Source organism: Lithobates pipiens, unplaced genomic scaffold (assembly GCF_037356315.1).
Source record: "Lithobates pipiens isolate NorthernLeopardFrog02 unplaced genomic scaffold, aLitPip1_a1.2 Scaffold_23, whole genome shotgun sequence".
In the NCBI taxonomy this organism is placed as follows: Eukaryota; Metazoa; Chordata; class Amphibia; order Anura; family Ranidae; genus Lithobates; species Lithobates pipiens.
This window is the reverse complement of record NW_027507785.1, coordinates 44,800,787-44,827,567: the sequence shown is the minus strand read 5'-3', so window position 1 is coordinate 44,827,567 and position 26,781 is coordinate 44,800,787. Positions and strand designations below refer to the sequence as shown.

Genomic DNA, 26,781 nt, shown 5'->3' with positions numbered 1-26,781 from the left:
GACTCGATCGCCGCGGGCATACCCACGATCGTCTTACGGGGCGGCTGAACTAGGAGATGCCATTGTAAACAGCATCTCCCCGTTCTGCCTAGCAACAAGTGACGCTGATCTCTGCTCCATGTGATTGGAGCAGAGATCAGTGTTCACTAAAAGAAAGCCCAGCCCCCCAACAGTTAGTAACACGCCCCTAGGAACACTTAACCCCTACACTGCCACCCACTGGTTAACCCCATTCACTGCCAGTGTCATTTACACAGGAATCAGTGCATTTGTATAGCAGTGATTGCTGTATAAATGACAATGGTCCCAAAAACGTGTAAAAATGTCCGATGTGTCCGCCATCATGTCGTAGTCACAATAAAAATCGCTGATCGCCGCCATTACTAGTAAAAAAAAATTATTACTAAAAATGCCATAAAACTATCCCCTATTTTGTAAACGCTATAACTTTTGCGCAAACCAATCAATAATCGCTTATTGCATTTTTTTTTACCAAAAATATTTAGAAGAATACGTATCGCCCTAAACTGAGGGAAAGAAATGTTTTTTTTATATATTTTTGGGGGATATTTATTATAACAAAAAAGTAAAAAATAATGTTTTTTTTTTTTTAAATTGTCGCTCTATTTTTGTTTATAACGCAAAAAATAAAAACTGCAGGGGTGATCAAATACCACCAAAAGAAAGCTCTATTTGTGGGGAAAAAAGGACATCAATTTTGTTTGGGAGCCACGTCGCACGACCGCGCAATTGTCAGTTAAAGCGACGCAGTGCCGAATCGCAAAAAGTGGTCTGGTCTTAAGCCAGCAAAATGGTCCGGGGCTGAAAGTGGTTAAACAAGTGCGATTTAACTGTACTTCTGTCTCGGCCTGATTTCACGGTTTCTGACAGTATGTGGCGTTCTGTACCTTGTCATGCTGTTTGTAAAGTGCAATAGTCATAGAATACACATACTCTCTCTCTCCTTCACAGCACTTCGTACTGGAGATCCTTCCCACCATGTCTATCACTACATGATCCAGTATTCGCATGACGGGGTTCCTGGTTTTATTACCAAGGACCATTGATTGGAGGGCAGTCTCTTTGTATGCTAAGCTCAGGGCTGGACTGGGACAGAAATTTGGCCCTGGACTTCATCCAGACTGGCCCACTTACATTTTGAGTGTCCCATCAGCACCCCCTAACATCAGAGTGTCCCATCGGCACCCCCTAACATCAGAGTGTCCCATTACCAGCCCCCATACATCAGAGTGTCACAGCAGCACCTCCTTACATCAGAGTGTCCCATCAGCAGCCCCCTTACATCAGAGTGGCCCACTGAGCCATCGGCCCACCGGGAAACTCCCGGTAGTCCCGATGGCCAGTACATGCTTGGCTGAGCCTATGGGAGTGCATATTTCTGCATATCGATGTATTTGGTGAGCGCGTTTGGTGAGTTATATAGTATATAATGAAATGAATGTTTTTATGGATGTATTGTGCAAATCAGCATAACGTGATAATAATAGTATCTCTTTCAATTCAATGATGATGAGATATAATGTGAAATTCCCTGAAGAAGCAGAGATATTACTCGGCGAAACGCGTTGGTTGATTCTGCTTATATGAACTGTCATCGAGCATGTGGAACACGTATTAATATCTGTACATCATGCTATGCTATTGATGATACCATGAGATATGATTATCTCTGTATGTGATTTTACTTTTTCTATTTAATTAATTATTTTTATCCAATATTGTGTGCTCACTTCAGTGTCAGCCCTACATCCTTTAAAGTTCTATTTTTATGGTTTTTACCAATACACATATTTCGCAATTTCAAGATGTGGATGTTGTAGCTGTCCCTGGAAATGCTAACACCATTTTTTATCATATAATACAGGATGAATAATAACAATAATAAGAATAATAATAATAATTATACTGAGCAGGGGATCAGCAAAGCTGGGGGTTAATAAAGGATTATTATTAATCATTATTATTGTTGTTAAAAATTATTACTATCATTAATATTCATCCTGTATAATAGCAATAATAATAATAAAAAAACAACAACAATAATAATATTAATAATAATACTTAATTAACCCCCAGCTTTACTGATCCACTGCTCAGTATAATAATAATAATTATTATTATTATTATTATTATTATTATTATTATTATTATTATTATTATTATTATACAGGATGAATATTAATGATAGTAATAATAATAATTATTATTATTATACAGGATGAATATTAATGATAGTAATAATTATTATTATTCAGGATTATTAAAATGATTATTATTATTATTATACAGCATAAATAATAATAGTTATTATTATTATTAATATTGTTGTTGTTATTATTATAATACAAGATGAATAATAATATCTACTACCGAGCAGTGGATCAGCAAAGCTGGGGGTATTATAATTATTATTAATCATTATCGATAATTAATAATTATTATTGTTGTTGTTATTATTATTGCTAATATACTACAGGATAAATAATAAGTCCTATTTTTATGGGTTTTCCCAATACACATATTTTATTTATTTTATTTATTTCAGTTACTTATATAGCGCCATCAATTTACGAAGCGCTTTACATATACATTGTACATTCACATCAGTCCCTACCCTCAAGGAGCTTACAATCTAAGGTCCCTAACTCACATTCATACATATTAGGGACAATTTAGACAGGATCCAATTAACCTACCAGCATGTCTTTCATCCTGTATTATAATAATAACAACAACAACAACCATATTAATAAAAATAATAATAAAAATAACCATTTTATCAATACTCAATAATAATAATAATAATAATAATAGTTTTAATAATCCTGAATAATAATAAATAATAATAATAATAATAATGATTAATGATTAATAATGATTAATAATGATTAATAATAATACTTATATTACCCCCAGCTTTGCTGATCCACTGCTCAGTATAATTATTATTATTGTTATTATTCATCCTTTATAATAATAATAACAACATCAACAATATTAATAATAATAACTATTATTATTATTATTATTATTAATACTGAATGATGATAATAATAATAATAATAATAGTTCTAATAATTCTGAATCATAATAAATAATAATAATTATTATTAGTATTATTACTCCAGTATAATTATAATAATAATAATAATAATAATAATAACAACAATACAAATAATAACAATAATAGTTTTAATCCTGTATAAAAATAAAAATGTTACATAAATGGAAACAAATTATAGAAAGCCTCTGAACCGTCCGCCTCACATAAATCTGTCTTTACGGGGCCATTAAAATGAATGACGCCTAAGAATAACTTCACAACGCATTATATAACGTCAACAGATCGGCGCAGAAAACCTTCAGGAATGGAAAACGTCAAATAAGGGCGGAGCACAGCGGGCTGCGGAGATCGCAGAGACGGGAACGTGTCTCTCGGCACTCGTCAGCCTACAATGGCTGCCAACACAGGCGTTGGATCGCACCGCGTCTCCGCACAGATTTTCAGATGGTTTTCGTCTGAATGCCAATGACGACGTTTACGCTTTTTTTTATAGATAAGGTCACTTTAAAAAAAAAAAAAGTTTTAACTAAACTCCATGTAAACTACTAAGTACACATAATACATATATGGGGGGGATTTACTAAGACTGGAGAGTAGAGAATCGGGTGCAACTCTGCAGAGTAACCAATCAGCTTCCAGGATTTATTGTTAACGTTTCACTGCACAAGCCGAGGTTAGAAGCTGATTGGTTACCGAGCAGAGCTGCACCCGATTCTCTGCGCTCCAGTTTTCTGAAATCTCCCTTATACTGTATATTAAAAAGTGTTTTATTCCTCTTCAGCCAGTCCTTCGATCTACGAACCGGCCTAGCCAGGCTGGGGACACACTGGCTTCCTGGCTCCCCAATGCCGCTTCCTGTGTCACCCGCTGATTGGACGAGAAATCCGCATCATCAGCTGCTCTGCACCAATGGACAGTAAAGCGGAACCAGCAGTGGAGTGACCTTCCTGGCTGCGCTGTTTGGCAGGAGAGGAAGTGAATCACAAGACTGGCCGAGCAGAATTACAATCATTTCAGCCATTAAAACAGCTTTAGAATTCCACTTTAAGCCTTATTATTATTATTATTGTCATTATTATTATTATCTCAGCCAGTAAAGTGGGATCAGGCAGCACCCCCGCCGTCCCCCGGGTACATCTTATTTTTTATGGAGTCCTCCTATCCTCCTTCATGGGGAGGCAGACATTGTGTCATCTCCGGAAAGTTCATCACCCCCATCCCCCTCACCGCACAGCTATGGAGTGACACCAGCAGGATGGGGGAGGGGGAGGTCAATACACATATGTGTGAGTGTGCTGCACATATATATATATATATATATATATATGTGTGTGTACTATACATAGCTCCTAACTGTCCCTGACTTCGAGGGACTGTCCCTGATTTGGAGCAATGTCCCTTTGTCCCTCATTCCTCCTCATTTGTCCCTCATTTTGCTCTGATCTATAGAGTTGTATATAAAATGCACTTTTTATCTATCATAAAGTGTTTTCCAGCACTAAACCTTTCATCTGATTTCTAAATTGCTGCATTTGTAAATTCCAAAAAGCCAATATAAAGGAATAGTAGTGGTAAAAAAAAAGCCCTTGTGGGTTTAACCAATCTTTTACTTTTTGTACAATTCTCCATTAAGGGGGTGTGGCAAGGGGGCGTGTGCTATGTCTGCATACTTTTGCTGATAGGTGTCCCTCATTCCAGTGGCATAGTGTAGGGGGTGCAGAGGGGGTGCCGTGGCCCCTGGGCGCGACATTTAGGGGGCGCCAGTATGCGTCACTGCTATCTCCTCCTAATTTTAAATTCCTGTGTCCCCCGCGCTCCGACCGCCATGTTTAGTGTCCGGTGCCCTGTGATTGGGCGTATGGGGGTCATGTGTGGCATAGGGCTGGCCTGTCCTCTATCGCTCCTGAAGTCCCGCCTCCGCGCATATGACCCCCGGCCCGCCCTATCACAGTGCACTGCGCCGGACACTGGAGAGAAGCAAAATGTGAGTTGTCTTCTCCTCCGCGAGAGACAGAGAATAGAGAGAGAGAACAAAGAGAAGAGAGAGAGGAGAGAATAAAGAGAGAGAGACCAGAGAGGAGAGAGAACAGAGAGAGAGAGAGAGGAGAGAGAAGAGACAGAGAGATGAACGGACAGAGATGGGAGAGAGAAGAGAGAGAATGAACAGAGAGGGGAGAGAGAGGAGAGAATAGAGAGAGAGAGACCAGAGAGGAGAGAAACCAGAGAGAGGAGAGAGAAGAGAGAGAGAGAACAAATGAACAGAGAGGGGAGAGAGAGAGAAGAGAGAGAGAGTGAACAGAGAGGGGAGAGAGAGAAGAGAGAGAATAGAGAGAACAGAGAGAGAGAACAGAGAGAGAAAACAGAGAGAAGAGAGAGAGAGGAGAGAATAGAGAGAGGCCAGAGAGAGAGGAGAGAGAGAGAGAAGAGAGAGAGAGAATGAACAGAGAGGGGAGAGAGAGGAGAGAGAGAGAGAACAGAGAGAGAGAAGAGAGAGAGAAAACAGAGAGAAGAGAGAGAGACCAGAGAGGAGAGAGAACAGAGAGAGAGAACAGAGAGAGAGAGACAGAGAAGAGAGAGAGAACAGAGAGAGAGAGACAGAGAAGAGAGAGAGAACGAACGAACAGAGAGGGGAGAGAGAAGAGAGAGAAGAAAGAGCGAGAAGAGAGAGCAAATGAACAGAGAGGGGAGAGAGAGAAGAGAGAGATAATAGAGAGAGAGAACAGAGAGAGAGAAAACAGAGAGAAGAGAGAGGAGAGAATAGAGAGAGGAGAGAGAGAGAACGAACGAACAGAGAGGGGAGAGAGAGGGAGGAGAGAGGGAGAGAATAGGGAGAGAGAAGAGAGAGAGAGAGAATAGAGAGAGAGAGAGAGAGAGAGAGAGAGAGAGAGAGAGAGAATAGAGAGAGAGAGAATAGAGAAAGAGGAGAGAGAATAGAGAGAGAGAGAATAGGGAGAGAGAAGAGAGAGAGAGAGAGAGAGAGAGAGAGAGAGAGAGAGAGAGAGAGAGAGAGAGAGAGAGAGAATAGAGAGAGAGAGAGAGAGAGAGAGAATAGAGAAAGAGAGAGAGAGAATAGAGAAAGAGGAGAGAGGAGAGAGAAGAGAGAGAGAGAGAGAGAATAGAGAGAGAGAGAGAGAGAGAGAGAGAGAGAATAGAGAGAGAGAGAGAGAGAATAGAGAAAGAGGAGAGAGAATAGAGAAAGAGGAGAGAGAATAGAGAAAGAGGAGAGAGGAGAGAGAAGAGAGAGAGAGATGAACGAACAGAGATGGGAGAGAGAAGAGAGAATAGAGAGACCAGAGAGGAGAGAAACCAGAGAGAGAACAGATAGAGAGGAGAGAGAAGAGAGAGAGAGAGAACGAACGAACAGAGAGGGGAGAGAGAGAGAAGAGAGAGAGCGTGAACAGAGAGGGGAGAGAGAGAGAAGAGAGAGAGCGTGAACAGAGAGGGGAGAGAGAGAAGAGAGAGAACAGAGAGAAGAGAGAGAGAGGAGAGAATAGAGAGAGGCCAGAGAGAGAGGAGAGAGAGAGAGAAGAGAGAGAGAGAGAGAACAAACGAACAGAGAGTGGAGAGAGAGGGGAGAGAGAGAAGAGAGAGAGAGAACAGAGAGTGAGAAGAGAGAGAGAAAACAGAGAGAAGTGAGAGAGGAGAGAATAGAGAGAGAGACCAGAGAGGAGAGAGAACAGAGAGAGAGAAGAGAGAGAGAGAACGAACAAACAGAGAGGGGAGAGAGAAAGAGAGAGAAGAAAGAGAGAGAAGAGAGAGCGAATGAACAGAGAGGGGAGATAGAGAAGAGAGAGAGAACAGAGAGAGAGAACAGAGAGAGAGAGAAAACAGAGAGAATAGAGAGAGAGAAGAGAGAGAGAAGAGAGAGAACGAACGGAGAGGGGAGAGAGAGAGAAGAGAGAGAGAGAAGAGAGAGGGAAGAGAGAGAGAGAAGAGAGAGAGGGGGGAGAGAGGGAGAGAATAGAGAGAGAGAGAGAGAGAGAGAGAGAGAGAATAGAGAGAGAGAGAGAGAATAGAGAAAGAGGAGAGAAGAGAGAGGAGAGAGAGAGGAGAGAAGAGAGAGAGAATGAACAGAGAGGGGAGAGAGAGAAGAGAGAGAGAGAGAATAGGGAGAGAGAGAGAAGAGAGAGAGAGAGAGAGAGAGGGAGAATAGAGAGAGAAGAGAGAGAGAGGGGGGAGAGAATAGAGAGAGAGAAGAGAGAGAGAATAGAGAGAGAGTGAAGAGAGAGAGAGAGAGAGAATAGAGAGTGAGGAGAGAGAGAGAATAGGGAGAGAGAGAGAATAGAGAAAGAGGAGAGAGAGAGAATAGAGAAAGAGGAGAGAGAGAAAAGAGAGGAGAAAGAGCGAGAGAAGAGAGAGAGAGAGAAGAGAGAGAACAAACAGAGAGGGGAGAGAGAGACAGAGAAGAGAGAGAGAACAAAGAGAAGAGAGAGAGAGGAGAGAAAGAGAGAGAGATAGAAGAGAGACCGAGAATAGAGAGAGAGAGAGAGAGAATAGTATAATATGGTGATCAGTCAGTATAGTGTAGTATGGTGTGTAGTGTAGTGGTCAGTTAGTATAGTGTAGTATGGTGTGTAGTGTGGTGGTCAGTCAGTGTAGTATGGTGCACAGTGTAGTAGGGAAGGGACTCATTGAGTGCTAAAAGTCCACGTGTTGGGGGGGGGGGGGGGGCGTAAATTACTTGCCTTGCCCCGGGCGCTGACAACCCACGCTACGCCACTGCCTCATTCCCATCTCAAAAAGTTGGGAGGTATGTACTATATACTATATATATATTAGGGAAGCCCAGAGAAGTCCTGTCCGGGGTTTATACATCAACAAGACTTTTTCGTATACATCGTGGAGCCTTTGACCCCCCCGGGAATCCACCTGTCCCTGGCAGCCAGGTGAGTTCTCACAGACCGCGCATGCTCCATAGCCCGGGGAGCAGGCAGGCTGAGTCTAACCATCACTAGGCTTGTTCAGTCTGCTAGTCAGGACGGGTTTATGTCAAGTTGGTGCCGGCCTGCCGGGACATGGATGGGTTTGTTTTGAAGTCTTTTTTTTATTATTAATGTTTTTTGGAGCACTGCAAATCACCTTTGTAAATACCTATTCCCTACACCAGGGAGCAGACCACCAGCTACTTATTCCCTACACCAGGGAGCATAGCACCCGCTACCTATTATCTACACCAGGGAGCATAGCACCCGCTACCTATTCCTTACACCAGTGAGCATAGCACCCGCTACCTATTCCTTACACCAGGAAGAATATCACTGACTACCTATTCACTCCACCAGGGAGCAGAGCACCCACTACATATTCCCTACACCAAGGAGCAGAGAACCTGCTACATATTCCCTACACCAGGGAGCAGAGCACCCGCTACCTATTCCCTACAGCAGGGAGCATAGCGACCGCTACCTATTCCCTACACCAGGGAGCAGACCACCAGCTACTTATTCCCTACACCAGGGAGCATAGCACCCGCTACCTATTACCTACACCAGGGAGCATAGCACCCGCTACCTATTCCTTACACCAGTGAGCATAGCACCCACTACCTATTCCTTACACCAGGAAGAATATCACCGACTACCTATTCCTTACACCAGGAAGAATATCACCGACTACCTATTCACTACACCAGGGAGCAGAGCACCCGCTACATATTCCCTACACCAAGGAGCAGAGAACCTGCTACATATTCCCTACAGCAGGGAGCAGAGCACCCGCTACCTATTCCCTTCAGCAGGGAGCATAGCGACCGCTACCTATTCCCTACACCAGGGAGCAGACCACCAGCTACTTATTCCCTACACCAGGGAGCATAGCACCCGCTACCTATTCCCTACACCAGGGCGCTTAGCACCCACTACCTATTCCTTACACCAGTGAGCATAGCACCCGCTACCTATTCCTTACACCAGGGAGAATATCACTCACTACCTATTCACTACACCTGTGAGCATAGCACCCGCAACCTATTCCTTACACCAGGGAGAATATCACCCACTACCTATTCACTACACCAGGGAGCAGAGCACCTGCTACATATTCCCTACACCAGGGAGCAGAGCACATGCTACTATTCTATACATCAAGAGATTATTCAAATCACCTTTTCAGTGGGAATGTTGACTTGAATAAATTAGACTTTTGAATGTTATGTTACGTTGGCCACCTATATACCTCTCTCTCTATATATATAAACTGATTTCAGTTCAGTTTCAGTGAACAGTTTCCCTTCACATTTATTCGTCTGACAGGAATTTGTTCAGCAAAGAATATTTTAAAAAAAAGGAAGTGGTAGCGCAACTATTTTCCTTTTTAATCACTGTGCTGATTGCTCAGCTGATTCTCATGGAGGCCAATTCAGGCCCCTTTTCTTGGGTAGGAGAAGAACAACAGACCCACCGGTGATCCGATCAGCAAAGGTGCCCATTGGAGTGTGTGGTGGGATTGTGGTGTGTCTATGGATGGGTTGGAATCATGATGTTGAATAATAAAGAGCTTTATTTCACCGAAAAGATGCGTTTTGCGGCTCGCAACTGCCACTTCCCCAATTGTGAGACACGAAACGCGTATTTTCTGTGAATTAAAGCTCCTTATTGTTTATCCAACATCATAACTCAGACCCACCACAATCCCACCACACACTCCAACAAGTGCCACTGGTGATTGGATCACCGGTGGGTCTGTTGTCCTTCTCATAGCCAAGAGTCCACCACCCACCTTATAGTCCCGTGGAGGACTGAGAATCGGGACCCCTGAGACATGGAGAGCGACCAAGCTCATTCTGAGTGGAGACGGGTTATCTCCACCTGCAATCATGGAGGGTTGCATACCTTGCCTCACGGGGTTGTAAAATAAGTAAAAATTAGAAATGTACTCACAAGATACAAAAGCAAACAAAACAGCTGATGAACACGTGTGAAAACGTCACCGCTATAGCTCCACTCAACACGCGTTTCGTCAGACAACCTGTTTCCCTGGACGACGTCTGTGTTGACGAAATGCGTAATGTTTTCACACTCGCTCATCAACTGCAGCGAAGCACTGTTTTGTGTGCTTTTGTTTCTTGTGAGTACATTTGGGTATTTTGGTGCTACACCATGGAGTTTCCTCCCTGTTTTTCTCTAATGCTTACCATTGTGGGATTGGAGTTTGTGTAATCTGCCTTTGGAGATGCAGTACTGGCTGCAGTGGGCGCATTCTGACCCTCAAAGTGTGCCAAGAAAATATCCCGTTTGTGATCCGATTGGCAGAGGCCCCCATTGGAGTGTGTGGCGGGATTGTGGTATGTCTATGGATGGATTGAAGTCATGATGTTGGTTGAGTAACGAAGAGCTTTAGATCAGCGAAGTGTCTCACAACTGCTACTTCCTCAGTTGTGCTCCATGAAACGCATTTTTTCCACCCTTTTCTTTGGGTAGGAGAGGGACAATAGACCCCATGGTGATCTGATTGACAGAGGCCCCCGCTGGAGTTTGTGGTGGGATTGGGGTATGTCTATGGATGGGTCGAAGTCATGATGTTGGTTGAATAACGGAGAGCTTTAGATCACCGAAAAGTGTCTCACAACTGCTACTTCCTCAGTTGTTATCCATGAAACGCGTCTTTTTGACCTTTTTCTTTGGGTAGAAGAAGGACATTAGACCCCATGGTGATCCGATTGACAGAGGCCCCCATTGGAGTGTATGGTGGGATTGGGATATGTCTATGGATGGGTCGAAGTCATGATGTTGGTTGAATAACGGAGAGCTTTAGATCACCGAAAAGTGTCTCACAACTGCTACTTCCTCAGTTGTGATCCATGAAACGCGTCTTTTTTACCCTTTTCTTTGGGTAGGAGAGGGACATTAGACCCCATGGTGATCCAATTGACAGAGGCCCCCATTGGAGTGTATGGTGGGATTGGGATATGTCTATGGATGGTTGAAGGTCATGATGTTGGTTGAATAACGGAGAGCTTTAGATCACCGAAAAGTTTCTCACAACTGCTACTTCCTCAGTTGTGATCCATGAAACGCGTCTTTTTGACCCTTTTCTTTGGGTAGGAGATGGACATTAGACCCAGGGTTGATCCTATCGGCAGAGGCCCCCGTTGGAGTGTGTGGTGGGATTGTGGTGTGTTTATAGATGGGTTGAAATCATGATGTTATTTGAAGAACAGAGAGCTTTAGATCACTGAAAAGACGTGTTTCTTGGCTCACAACTGCCACTTCCTCAGTTGTCATGGATGAAACGCGTCTTTTCGACCCTTTTCTTTGGGTAGAAGATGGACATTAGACCCGGTGGTGATCCGATCAGCAGAGGCCACCATTGGATTGTGTGGTGGAATTGTGGTGTGTCCATAGATGGGTTGCAGTCATGATGATGGATGAAACCCAAAGAGTTTTAGATCACTGAAAAGACGAGTTTCATGGCTCACAACTATTCTCTAAAGCCGTTCAAAGTCCAGAAGTTATAAAACTTGTCTGAGAGTTCAGAAAAAAGGGGTGAAGAGCTGAAATTACACACTTCAGAGCTAAGTGAGGAGAGCTCTGAGAGCTGATTGGACACAGCACCCAGTAACCGAGCTGAGACTACTAATCACAGGCTGTGTGCTGGAGCTCCCTCCCCTGTCACCTTTTTTTTCTTCGTTTCTGTTATTAAAAATTTTGTTTTCTCCATCAATGATGGGCACTGATGAGGCAACACTGATGGGCACTGATGAGGTGGCACTGATGAGGTGGCACTGATGGGCACTGATAAGGTGGGCACTGAGGAGGCGGCACTGATGAGGTGGCAATGATAAGGTGCTATCGATGAGGAGACACTATTATGTAGAATTGATCGACACGGATAGACAGCACTGATATGCAGTACTGCTGGGCACTGATAGGTGGCACTGATAGGTGGCACCGATGGACTCTAGTAGATGGCACTGATGGGCAGCACTGATGATGAGGTACTGACAGGTATTACTGATGGGCACTGATTGGCACTGTGATGGGCACTGATTAGCACTGTGGGGGGAAATGACTGGCAGCTAATAGGCACGAATTTGCAGCTGTGGTGGGCACCTCTCATGTTTGCACAGTGCCACTCACTGGGTGTGTAATACCCATGTATGTGTTATTCCTTCATTTAGCGCCACTCTTTACCTTTCATTTATGTTTGGCAGATCTCGTTTATCATAATTATAAAGTGTAACAATGTATTTGTGTTGCCCAACAAAGAGTGGAAATGTTGTAAGGGGGGTCACTAGCAAGACTTGGTTTATGAAACCTTCAGACTTCTAGAAATGTTTCCTGTTACAACGCCGGGACTGATCATGTGACTCTGATGTAAGGGGGCACTCTGATGGGAACCTAAACTATAAGATCTTGCCTCAATCTAGATAATAGAAAATTAGATAGGGGCACTCTGATGGGGACACCTGATGTAAGGGGGCACTCTGATGAGGACACCTGATGTAAGGGGACACTTTGATGGGAACCTGATATAAAGGGGTACTCTGATGGGGACACCTGATGTAAGGGGGCACTCTGATGAGGACACCTGATGTAAGGGGGCACTCTGATGATGACACCTGATGTAAGGGGGCACTCTGATGGGGGAACCTGATATAAGGGGGCACTCTGATGGGGGAACCTGATATAAGGGGGCACTCTGATGGGAACCTGATATAAGGGGGCACTCTGATGGGGACACCTGATCTAAGGGGCACTCTGATGGGGACGCCTGATGTAAGGGGGCACTTTGAGGGGAACCTGATGTAAGGGGGCACTCCGATGGGGACACCTGATGTAAGGGGCACTCCAATGGGGACACCTGATGTAAGGGGCACTCCAATGGGGACACCTGATGTAAGGGGCACTCCAATGGGGACACCTGATGTAAGGGGCACTCTGATGGGGACACCTGATGTAAGGGGCACTCTGATGGGGACACCTGATGTAAGGGGCACTCTGATGGGGACACCTGATGTAAGGGGCACTCTGATGGGGACACCTGATGTAAAGGGCACTCCAATGGGGACACCTGATGTAAGGGGCACTCTGATGGGGACACCTGATGCAAGGGGCACTTTAATGGGGACGCCTGATGTAAGGGGTTACTCTGATGGTAAACTGATGTAAAGGAGCACTCTAATCGGGACACCTGAAGTAAAGGGGCACTTTGATGAGCACCTTATTTAAAGGGGCACTCTGATGGGGACACCTGATGCAAGGGGCACTTTAATGGGGACGCCTGATGTAAGGGGTTACTCTGATGGTAAACTGATGTAAAGGAGCACTCTAATCGGGACACCTGAAGTAAAGGGGCACTTTGATGAGCACCTTATTTAAAGGGGCACTCTGATGGGGACACCTGATATAAAGGGGCACTCTGATGTGAACCTTATGTAAAGAGGGACTCTGATATGTACTCATGATGTAAAGCCGGGCTCTGATAGGGACACCTGATATAAGGGGGCACAGGTTCTGTTTATTCACCCCAACCCCCTGACATTCATTTTACTGCCCCCCCCATCTAGATCCTGCCCTGTACAGGGGTGACCTGCATGGGGAAGCTTTTACACGCCATTCAAAGTCCTTTGATGATAAAATTCCTCGGTATCACATTCGATGTTTTGAACCATAAAAATTCAAAGCATGAGGAAGGGTGGAGGGAGCGGAATTGTACCCCACCTGACCTTCTATGCGTCATATTTGGACAATCTATTTTTCCAAGAACTCAACAAAAATAATTAAAAAGAAGAAGAAGCAATGAGGACAGAAAACAATGGAATTCACAGAGCCCAGGACAGATAATTGATCACAGATACAACGATGAGTGTTTTACTGAGTGACCAGAAAAAGGCAGTCACTGCTTCCAGGGAATCTTTAGTCCTGTAAACGCATTATTCTTTTTTATATAGACACGTGACTGCAATCAGGACGAGGTGTGTGTGATAATTATAATGTGTGTGAATGTTTTATAATTAAAAATGTACAGCTTGGATCTGTACCTTTGGTGGCGGCCATGTTCCCTCATTACATATGCAGACTCTGCTTCCTCCTTTGTAGTCCTGTACTGTGATTAGATTTTGGATGACTAAAATTAGTTTTAGTCGACTAAAATCATTTTAGTTGTCTAAAATGTCCTGGAGATTTAGTCAACTAAATATGACTAAAACGAAAAACAATGTTTGTACACACGGTCGGACATTCCGACCGCAAAATACGTCAGATTTTTTCTGACGGATTTTGTCCTAAACTGGTGTTGCATACACACACAGTCGGACAAAGTTGTCGGAAAATCCGATCGTTCGGAACGTGATGACGTTATTTCGTTACGACGGGACTACGTTGAGGCTTGTAGCCAATAGCTTTGGTCTCGTAATTTGGTCTCAGCATGCGTGGCACTTTGTCCGATCGGAATTCTCTACAAATGATCGTAAAAAGTCCGATCTGATTTTTTTGTGGGAAAATTTGAGATCCTGTCCTCAAATTTTTCCCGGCGGAAAAAAGTCCGATAGAGGCGACACTCGATCGGATTTTCCGACAATATAATCCAATCGGACCTTTTCTGACGGAATTTCCGATCGTGTGTATAGGGCATTAGAGTAAAACTACATCAAAATTTGCTGCCAAAATTAACCCCCCCCCCCCCAAAACGACCATCCTAGCACAAATCCCTTACCCCCTCTACCATACCACCTCTTCCAGGACAACCCCCCCCACATTGACCCTCCTAGCACAAATCTCTCCCCCCCTCTACCATATCACCTCTTCTAGCACAACTCCCCCCTCCAAAAAAATGCAGCTCAACCATGCATTTTTACTGCCCCCCATCACATGTCTAAACTTGGCCTAGCACTAACAACTCAGCTATTAAAGAGGAAGTAAACCCTGGTGGATTTTACTTCTTCTGTATTTCCCTGCAAAGGTAAAGCATAATGGGCTACTATTCATCGCATCGCATCGCATAGTAGCCCACTTGACACTGAACTCCGCGACGTCACCAGGCATGTACTGGCTCAGTGGGCCACTCTGATGTAAGGGGGCTGCTGATGGGACACTCTGATGTAAGGGGGCTGCTGATGGGACACTCTGATGTAAGGGGGCTGGTGATGGGACACTCTGATGTAAGGGGGCTGCTGATGGGACACTCTGATGTAAGGGGGCTGCTGATGGGATACTCTGATGTAAGGGGGTACTGATGGGACACTCTGATGTATGGGGGTGCTGATGGGACACTCTGATGTAAGGGGGCTGCTCATGGGACACTCTGATGTAAGGGGGCTGGTGATGGGACACTCTGATGTAAGGGGGCTGGTGATGGGACACTCTGATGTAAGGGGGTGCTGATGGGACACTCTGATGTAAGGGGGCTGGTGATGGGACACTCTGATGTAAGGGGGCTGGTGATGGGACACTCTGATGTAAGGGGGTGCTGATGGGACACTCTGATGTAAGGGGGTACTGATGGGACACTCTGATGTATGGGGGTGCTGATGGGACACTCTGATGTATGGGGGTGCTGATGGGACACTCTGATGTAAGGGGGTGCTGATGGGACACTGATGTAAGGGGGTGCTGATGGGACACTCTGATGTAAGGGGGTACTGATGGGACACTCTGATGTAAGGGGGCCGGTGATGGGACACTCTGATGTAAGGGGGCTGGTGATGGGACACTCTGATGTAAGGGGGTGGTGATGGGACACTCTGATGTAAGGGGGTGCTGATGGGACACTCTGATGTAAGGGGGCGCTGATGGGACACTCTGATGTAAGGGGGCTGCTGATGGGACACTCTGATGTAAGGGGGCTGCTGATGGGACACTCTGATGTAAGGAGGCTGCTGATGGGACACTCTGATGTAAGGGGGTGCTGATGGGACACTCTGATGTAAGGGGGTGCTGATGGGACACTCTGATGTAAGGGGGTGCTGATGGGACACTCTGATGTAAGGGGGCTGGTGATGGGACACTCTGATGTAAGGGGGTGCTGATGGGACACTCAAAATGTAAGTGGGCCGGTCTGGATGAAGTCCAGGGCCAAATTTCTGTCCCAGTCCAGCCCTGGACGTCACCGCTGTCCCCACTAGCAGCGAGTGTCCATCTTCGCCCCTCTTCCTTCCGGGGCAGCGAACTCCGGCTCTGTGACTGGCCTGGAGTCGCGTGACGTCACTCCTACGCATGCGCGGGGGGCCACCAGTCATGGCATGACCCCTATTAGAAACGGCACAATGTGCCCCCTATAAAGTGCGCATGTGCCGTAGACATCGGCGCTCGGCTTTTTTGTAAATATCTCCTAAACCGCGGAGGTTTAGGAGATATTTCCAGCACCTACAGGTAAGCCTTAATATATGCTTAAAGGTAGGTAAAAGTGGTTGTAGAGGGTGTAGAACCACTTTAATGAGCAGGAAGTGGAAGGAGGGGCTCCCAATGATGTCAGGATTGTGCAGCCAATCACAGTGCAGCATGATCGGGAGCCCCTTTTACTGACCTCAGGTGTTACAGCCCATTTAAAGCGCCAGTTACTGGGGGTTATACATGTCGGGTTGCATTGGACACCCATTCATTTTGCATGCTTATGTGCAGCATAATGTGAAGAATGGACCCTGCCATACACATGGCCATGAAAAACTGATTGTCATATAACAAAATTGAAACGAAACGCGTCGGAACCTTCATTGCCCATCATCAGATTTTTTTCTACAGGGTTTGATGACGATTTCCATCCCATCGCCTTGCGTTCAATCGGACCGTTTTTCAATTCTGCACTCCATTGCTCAGGATTTCGGCACGGACAGCAGTAGAACGTGGCCCCGTGTATGAGCAACTTAAAGCTGCCCACCTCTTCATGGTGGATTGAAATGACCATTTTATGTCTTCAATTGCATTGCAAAAAAAATAAAAATGAAAGGAACCGAAAGCTCGATTGCTCAATCAAATTGTCAAAGTGTACGGCCAGTGTGGCTAAATGGTCTTATCTCAGCACCCGTTTATCAGGTTTTTATATTCAGTTTTAGACAAAGAATCCAGAAATCATGAAAATATGGGACAGCAAGCGTGTAAAAAAAAAAAAAAAAAGTTAGAATGACTCATAAAAAATTATTTTTAAGGCCAACGTGACAGTAATGACTCTCTCCGACATGTCCTCGCTGGAAGGACGTTGTGAGACGAGCGTGCGGCACCCTTCGGAATGTGGGCGTGACGAGATAAGACGGCGCACTCTGGACTGTCTGAACGTGACAAGAGGGATCCGTGTTTGGCTTTTACATCGACCCATTCGCTGGGTAAAAAAAGATTTCACATGTTTACCAACTGACACTTCTGCTTCCTGAACTGGTCGAAGCCACAGGAATTGCGCAAAACAGACGTTTCGCCACATTTTGCCTCTGGCGAGAAGAGGCGGCGAGGAGACCTTGTCTGACTTTTCATCAACTGAGCTCTCCGAGCGAGGAGGTTCATAATCGCTGTGCACACCCCCCGCGCATTACATGCGACTCTTACTGAGAAAGAAGCTGTACCTATCTATATATGCAGTATATATACACACACAATATGTATATATACACACACAATATATATATATATATAGTAAATATACATAAATAACTCCACATAAGAAACGACAAACTCCAGCACTTCCAGTGACTAAATCAAAACAGATATCACCATTGCCGAGTAATCGCTGTGTAAATATCTGCGATTCTGGTGATTTCTCAATATGAATCTGGGAGGGGGAAGGTCCAAATGATGAACTACAAATTCCAGCCTCTCCAGAGACAAAATTAAAGCAGACATCATCGTTACCGAATATTCGGCTGTGTAAATTTCAGCTATTATGGTCACTTTTCAATACGATTCTACGAGTGGGAAAGTCCACGTGATGAACTACAAATTCCAGCATCTCCAAAGGCTAAATTAAAGCAGATAATCATCTTTACTGAGTAAACGGTTGTGTAAATTCCAGTTATTTTGGTAACTTTTCAATATGATTCTATGAGTGGGAAGGTCCACATGAGAAACTACAAATTTCAGCATTTCCAGTTACTAGATCAAAACAGATATCACCCTTTGCCGAGTAATCGCTGTGTAAATTTCAACAATTCTGGTAATTTGTCAATAGGAATCTGTGCAGGGGAAGGTCCGCATGATGAACTACAAATCTAGAATCTCCTGGGACTAAATGAAAGCAGATATCGCCTTTACCGAGTAATCGGCTGTGTAAATTTCAGTTTTATGGTTACTTTTCAGTATGATTCTATGGGGTTGATTTACTAAAGGAAAATGGACTGTGCACTTTGCAAAGTGCAGTTGCTCCAGAGCTTAGTAAATGAAGAAAATCTCTGCTGAATTCCATCATCCAATCATATGCAAGCAAAAAGGCAGTTTTTTAAATTTTTCTTGCACGTGATCGGGTATTCTTTCCAAAGTGAAGCTTTACCTCATTTACTAAGCTCTGGGGTGTGCAATTTTACTTTGCAAAGTGCACAGTCTATTTGCCTTTAGTAAATCAACCCCTAAGAGTGGGAAGGTCCACATGATAAACTACGAATTCCATCATTTTCAATGTCCAAATCAAAACAGATGTCACCTTTAGCAAGTAAACAGCAGTGTAAATTTCAGCTTTCATTTATTCTGGTCATTACTCAATAAAAATCTGTGAGTGGGAAGGTCCACATGATAAACTACAAATCCCAGCATCCCAAGGCACTAAATGAAAGCAGATATTGCCACTGCCGAGTAATCAGCAGTGTAAATTTTAAGTAGTCTGCTAAATTCTCATTGAATCTTTCTCTCTCTGCGAGTGTGGAGTCAGAAGCCCTGCAAATAATTATTCAAAAATGCAAAGTAAATCCTTTTAGACAAGCTAGCTGGACCTTCCCACTCACAGATTCATTGAGTAATGGCCAGAATAGCTGAAATTTACACAGCTGATAACTCGACAAAGGTGATATCTGTTTCGATTTAGTCTGTGGAGGTGCTGGAGTTTGTAGTTCATCATGTGGACCTTTCCACTCAGAGAATCTTATTAAGTAATGACCAGAATAGCTGAAATTTACACAGCTGATTACCTGGCAAAGGCAATATCTGCTTTCATTTAGTCCCTGGAGTTGCTGGGATTCGTAGTTCGTCATGTGGACCTTCCCACTCAAAGAATCATACAGTCACTGTTGTTAATAAGTTAAAGAGAATTTTGATTGGATGCTTTTTGCTACATATTTTCAATTGTAACTGATAAATGTAACACATTTAAAAATACATAGAGTACTCGGCAAAGGCCATCTCTATTTTGATTTAGTCCCTGGGAGGTGCTGGAATTTGTAGTTCGTCATGTGGACCTTCCCACTCAGAATCATACCCGAGAAATTACCAGAATAGCTAAAATTTACACAGCCGATTACTCGGTAAAGATGATATCTGTTTTGATTTAGTCACTGGAGGTGCTGACGTTTGTAGTTCATCATGTGGACCTTCCCACTCAAAGAATCATACTGAATAGTGAGCGGAATGGCTAAAATGTACACAACCAATTATTCTGCAAAGGCACTATCTATTTTGATTTAGTCCCTGGAGGTCCTGGAATTTGTGGTTGGTCATGCGGACCTTTCCACTCAGAATCACATAGACAAATGAGCAGAATAGATGAAATTTACACCGCTGATTACTCGGTAATGACAAAATCGCTTTTAATTTAGTCCCTGGAGGTGCTGGAATTTGTAGTTTGTCATGTGGACCTCCCCACTCAGAATCACATAGAGAAATGAGCAGAATAGATGAAATTTACACAGCCGATTACTCAGTAAAGATGATATCTGTTTTGATTTAGTCACTGGAGGTCCTGGAATTTGTGGTTGGGCATGTGGACCTTCCCACTTAGAATCATATTGAGAAATTAGCAGAAGAGCTGAAATTTTACACAGCTGATTACTTTGTAATGGCAAAATCTCTTTTAATATAGTCCCTGGTGGTGCTGGAATTGGTAGTTTGTCATGTGGACCTCCACACTCAGAATCACATGAGCAGAATAGCTGAAATTTACACAGCCGATTACTCAGTAAAGATTATTTCTGTTTTGCTTTAGTCACTGGAAGTGCTGGAACACTCCTCTTTCGATCCTGGTGTCACTGGCACAGGAAGTGATGGGAAATCTGAAATGTTACAGTTGTCACCAGAACAGGAATAGAGAGAAATCTAATGGGGACACCTATCTAAGATGGGAAGTGGGACAGGAGGTGGGACAGGAGGTGAAGACAAAACTCCTTAAAGGGACACAGACAACAAAACATTCAACCCTCTTTTGGTCCTGGTCTCACCAGGACAGGAAGTGATGGGAAATCAGAACTTTTACAGTTGTCACCAGAACAGGAAAAGAGGGAAATCTTCTGATGGGGACTCCTATCTAAGACAGGATGAGAATGGGATTTCTCTCACTTCCTGAGACAGGAGGTGAAGACGAATCTCCTTAAAGGGACACAGACAACAAAACATTCAACCCTCTTTTGGTCCTGGTGCCACCGGGACAGGAAGTGATGGAAAATCAGACATTTTACAGTTGTCACCAGAACAGGAAAAGAGGAAAATCTTCTGATGGGGACAACTGTCTAAGACAGGATGAGAATGGGATTTCTCTCACTTCCTGTTACAGGAGGTGAAGACGAAACTCCTTAAAGGGACACAGACAACAAAACATTCAACCCTCTTTTGGTCCTGGTGCCACCGGGACAGGAAGTGATGGAAAATCGGACATTTTACAGTTGTCACCAGAACAGGAAAAGAGGGAAATCTTCTGATGGGGGCACCGATCTAAGACAGGAAGAGAATGGGATTTCTCTCACTTCCTGGGACAGGAGGTGAAGACGAATCTCCTTAAAGGGACACAGACAACAACACATTCAACCCTCTTTTGGTCCTGGTGTCACCGGGACAGGAAGTGATGGGAAATTGGAACTTTTACAGTTGTCACCAGAACAGGAAAAGAGGGAAATCTTCTGATGGGGACTCCTATCTAAGATGGGATGTGGATGGGATTCCTTTCACTTCCTGGGACATAAGGTGAAGGCGAATCTCCTTAAAGGGACACAGACAACAAAACATTCCTTGTTCTATCCAAAGCAAATGATTTGAGATACACTATAGGGAGCTGGCAGAGCATAATGAGCCTTGTAGTTCCCCAACATCTGAAGGGATCCACAACTACAATAGGTCAGATGCCCAGGTGCTTGGGTTGGCACCCCATGCCCGGCTGTGCCGAATTGGCACCAAAGCGCCAAGGCTGCCCTGTGACCCCAGAAACATGGGCAGATACCTGTGCCCACCACTGTCCTGGCAGGTAGAATACCCGCCCCAGCAGTCCCCCCCCATCCCTGCGAATCCTCCGCCATTCACCGGCGTCTATTATTCTGCCGCACGTCTCACCTTCAGAGCGCACTTCAGCCCGCTGTCCCTGCGGTAACACTCCAGCACTTTGCCGTTGATGCCCAGGCCCAGCACCTGCTTGGATACCTTGTAGTCGTCGGTGATGGCATGGCGTTTTATATCGAACTTCAAGGGCTGCGTCGGCGGGCACTCGCTGGCCGGCTCCAGCACGTTGGCATTCTCCTCCTCCATGGCGGCGTGCCCCCCCACCACCCGCCTCCCCGTCAAGGCTCAACGACAGCGGCCACCAGCCTCATGGCAACGGCTCCCAGGCTGAAGTCCAGGTGACGGTGACACCAGCTTTCCACAGTGGATCGGCTCAGAGGGAGGGAGGGGGGGGGGGGGAAGGAGTGGAGGAGGGGCGGGGACGCCATAGGCCGAGGAACAGCCTTCTCTTTAACCCCTTCTCCGCCGCCCTCCTCCGCGTCTTCTTTCCTTGCTCTACATTTTTCACAGCGAGAGCCAATAAAATGTTAACAGTGACACAAGATGTAACAAGGCGATTCGCTCCCGTCGCGCTCCCTTGTTGCGCGTCTGCGGCGAAACGTGAAAGGATACGGCAAATTTCTTATCTCTCTCTCTCTCTCCGTAAATGCGATTTCCAGTCGCCTCGTCTGAGTTCTTCTTCCATCCGCCTGATATTCTACATGACAAAAAAAAAAACACCAAAAATGTAACAAAAGATTGCAATGTATCTAAACCAAAAAAAAACAACAACGTAAAAGATTACAACGTATCGGATTTGGTGGCCCAATCCACAGACGATGCGATATGTCCCATCGCTTCAGTGTGCACCAATGTGCTGCATTGATTGTACACTGAGGGTTGGTTCATAACGCAATTTCTGCATTTCAGATGCGTTTCTGCATTTTTTATGTGTTCCAGTGCGTTTTTATGCATTTTTGATGCGTCCCAGTGCTTTTTTAAATAGAGTTTTGATGCGTTCCCGTGAGTTTTTCCCCCCCCCCCTCTTTTTTCCCTTCAGCTGCTCTCCCATTGCTCCACTAAAAAAAAGGCATCAAAAGCGCATATGCGTTTTTGCCGCGCTTTTGCTGCATTTCCAGTGCCTTTTGTGGGTGCCCATCGCCCAGCATGCACCTGTGACATTTGGACATGTGACTTGAAAAATCGCACCAAAAACGCAACATTTTTTTTTACAGAGAGTCAATAAAATGTTAACAGCGACACAGAACAATGTTTATGTGATGTAACAAAGCGCTCTGCCCCCATCGCGTTCCCCCGTAGATCGTCCGCGGCAAAAAACGTGAAACGATACAGCGGATTTCTTCTCTCTCTCCGTAAATGCGATTCCCAGTCGCCTCGTCTGAATTCTTCTTCCATCCGCCTAAATGACAAAAAAAATAAACAAAATGTAACAAAGGAATACAATGTATCTAAAGCTCAAAAACAACAAAAATAGATTACAACGTATCGGATTTGGTGGCCCAATCCACAGACGATGCGATATGTCCCATCGCTTCAGTGTGCACCAATGTGCTGCATTGATTGTACGCTGAGGGTTGGTTCGTAACGCAATTTCTGCATTCCGGATGCGTTTCTGCATTTTTTTGTGTTCCAGTGCATTTTTATGCATTTTTGATGCATCCCAGTGCTTTTTTAAATAGAGTTTTGATGCGTTCCCGTGAGTTCCCTCCCCCCCTCTTTTTTCCCTTCAGCTGCTCTCACATTGCTCCACTAAAAAACAAGGCATCAAAAGCGCACATGCGTTTTTGCCGCGCTTTTGCTGCATTTCCAGTGCCTTTTGTGGGTGCCCATCACCCAGCATGCACCTGTGACATTTGGACATGTGACTCGAAAAATCGCACCAAAAACGCAACTTTTTTTTTTCACAGAGAGTCAATAAAATGTTAACAGCGACACAGAACAATGTTTATGTGATGTAACAAAGCGCTCCGCCCCCATCGCGTTCCCCCGTAGATCGTCCGCGGCAAAATGTGAAATGATCAGACGGATTTCTTCTCTCTCTCCGTAAATGCGATTCCCAGTCGCCTCGTCTGAATTCTTCTTCTGTCCACCTAAATGACAAAAAAATAAACAAAATGTAACAAAGGAATACAATGTATCTAAAGCTCAAAAACAACAAAAATAGATTACAACGTATCGGATTTGGTGGCCCAATGCGATCCGAATCCCCAGACGATGCGATATGTCCCATCGCTTCAGTGTGCACCAATGTGCTGCATTGATTGTACGCTGAGGGTTGGTTCGTAACGCAATTTCTGCATTCCGGATGCGTTTCTGCATTTTTTTGTGTTCCAGTGCATTTTTATGCATTTTTGATGCATCCCAGTGCTTTTTTAAATAGAGTTTTGATGCGTTCCCGTGAGTTCCCTCCCCCCCCTCTTTTTTCCCTTCAGCTGCTCTCACATTGCTCCACTAAAAAACAAGGCATCAAAAGCGCACATGCGTTTTTGCAGCGCTTTTGCTGCATTTCCAGTGCCTTTTGTGGGTGCCCATCGCCCAGCATGCACCTGTGACATTTGGACATGTGACTTGAAAAATCGCACCAAAAACGCAACATTTTTTTTTACAGAGAGTCAATAAAATGTTAACAGCGACACAGAACAATGTTTATGTGATGTAACAAAGCGCTCCGCCCCCATCGCGTTCCCCTGTAGATCGTCCGCGGCAAAATGTGAAATGATCGGACGGATTTCTTCTCTCTCTCCGTAAATGCGATTTCCCAGTCGCCTCGTCTGAATTCTTCTTCTGTCCGCCTAAATGACAAAAAAATAAACAAAATGTAACAAAGGAATACAATGTATCTAAACCTCAAAAACAACAAAAATAGATTACAACGTATCGGATTTGGTGGCTCAATGCGATCCCAATCCACAGACGATGCGATATGTCCCATCGCTTCAGTGTGCACCAATGTGCCGTGTTGATGTGCACTGAGGGCTGGTTTATAACGCAATTTCTGCGTTACGGATGCTTTTCTGCATTTTTGATGCATTCCAGTGCATTTCCCCTCATAAAAAGTAACAAAGGAACACAATGTATGTAAACGTGTGTGCAAAAAACGCAAAACGCAACGCAAAAAGCACTACAGAAACGGATCAGAAGCAAACTGCATAGGTGTGAACCAGACCTCAAAGGGAAAACATTTTTCTTGCGTTTTTTTTAGCTAGGTAAAAAATTTGTGGGAAAGGGGCCTTGGTCTCAATTGAGGACATGTGCGTTTCAGTGCCTTTTTGATGCGTTTTGCCAAGTTCCAGATATATTCCATGCAGAAAACAATGCAGCATCTTCTACTTTTGTTGACTGCACTGGGACGCCCTGCGCTGGTGTGAACCAGGGCCACTGGAATACATGGAAAACACTGTCCGTGCGTTTTGCATCTGGTGTGTTCCAGTGCCTTTTTTTTATGCATTTTTTTTATGCATTCCAGCTTTTTTTTAAATATATTTTTGATGCGTTCCCGTGAGTTTTTTCCCCTCTTTTTTTTTTTCTTCAGCTGCTTTCAAATTTCTCCGCTGAAAAAAGGCTTCAAAAGCGCACATGCGCTTTTGCTGCATTTCCAGTGCCTTTTGTGGGTGCCCATTAACCAGCATGCACCTGTGAAATTTGGACATGTGACCCAAAAAACTGCACCAAAGACGCAACACAATTTTTACAGAGAGCCAATAAAATGTAACAAAGGAATACAATGTATCTAAACCTCAAAAACAACAAAAATAGATTACAACGTATCGGATTTGGTGGCCCAATGCGATCCCAATCCACAGACGATGCGATATGTCCCATCGCTTCAGTGTGCACCAATGTGCCGTGTTGGTGTGCACGGAGGGTTGGTTTATAATGCAATTTCTGCTTTCTGGATGCATTTCTGCATTTTTGATGCGTTCCAGTGCATTTTTTTTCCCCTCATAAAAAGTAACAAAGGAATACAGTGCACCTAAAATCAAAAATAACAACGTAAAAGATTACATCGTATCGGATTTGGTGGCCCAAATTGTGTCTGACACCACAATTTCTGCTTTCCCGATGCGTTTCTGCATTTTTAATGCATTCTGCTGCGCTTTTATGCATTTTGACGCGTTCCAGTGCATTCTACCCCTCTTTTTTTTTTTCTTCAGCTGCTTTCGCACCGCTACACTGAAAAGAGGCATCAAAAGCGCAATCACGTTTTTGCTGCGTTTCCAGTGCCTTTTTTGGGGGGCCCATTACCCAGCATGCACATATGAAATCTACTTTTTTTTTTTTACAGCGAGAGCCAGTAATATTTTAACAGCGACACAAAATGTAACAATGTTTATGTTATGTAACAAAGCGATCCGCTCCCGTCGCTCTCCCATTGCAGAGCGTCTGCGGCGAAACGTGAAACTATACAATGGATTTCTTCTCTGTCCGTATATATGCGATTCCCAGTCGCCTCGTCTGAGTTCTTCTTCCACCCGCCTGATATTCTACATAGCAAAAAACACCAAAATGTAACAAAGGAATACAATGTATCCAAACTCAAAAACAACAACGTAAAAGATTACAACGTATCGGATTGGTGGCCCAATCCACAGAGGGTGTGATATGTCCCATCGCTTCAGTGTGCACCAATGTGCTGCGTTTATGTGCACTGAGGGTTGGTTCATAACGCAATTTCTGCGTTCCGGATGCGTTTCTGCATTTTTAATGTGTTCCAGTGCGGTTTTATGCATTTTAAATGCGTTCCAGCGCTTTTTAAAATATATTTTTGATGCGTTCCCGTGAGTTTTTTATCCTCTTTTTTTTTTCCTTCAGCTGCTCTCACACTCCTCCGCTGAAAAAAAGGCATCAAAAGCGCATATGCGTTTTTGCTGCATTTCCAGTGATTTTTGTGGGTGCCCATTACCCAGCATTACCCAGCATGCACCTGTGACATTTGGACATGTGACTCGAAAAACCGCACCAAAAACGCAACAATAAAATGTTAACAGCGAGACAGAACAATGTTTATGTGATGTAACAAAGCGATCCGCCCATCGCGTTCCCCTGTAGATCGTCCACGTCAAAACGTGAAATGTTCGGGCGGATTTCTTCTCTCTCTCCGTAAATGCGATTTCCCAGTCGCCTCGTCTGAATTCTTCTTCCGTCCGCCAAAATGACAAAAAAAAAATAAAAAATGTAACAAAGGAATACAATGTATCTAAACCCAAAAACAACAAAAATAGATTACAACGTATCGGATTTGGTGGCTCAATGCGATCCGAATCCACAGACGATGCGATATGTCCCATCGCTTCAGTGTGCACCAATGTGCCGTGTTGATGTGCACGGAGGGTTGGTTTATAACGCAATTTCTGCGTTCCGGGT

General features: G+C 44.4%; 1 protein-coding gene across 1 annotated transcript in view; it reads right to left on the bottom strand.

Annotated features, from left to right (window-relative positions):
• Positions 1 to 21,810, bottom strand: part of MAPKAPK3 (MAPK activated protein kinase 3) — a 57,728-nt gene extending 35,918 nt beyond the window's left edge. Inside the window, exon 1 of the mRNA XM_077451509.1 lies at positions 21,472 to 21,810. Coding sequence (XP_077307635.1) covers positions 21,472 to 21,663 — 192 coding nt within the window. The 5' untranslated portion in view covers positions 21,664 to 21,810. The remainder of the gene's footprint in view (positions 1 to 21,471) is intronic.
• Positions 21,811 to 26,781: the final 4,971 nt, after the last annotated feature.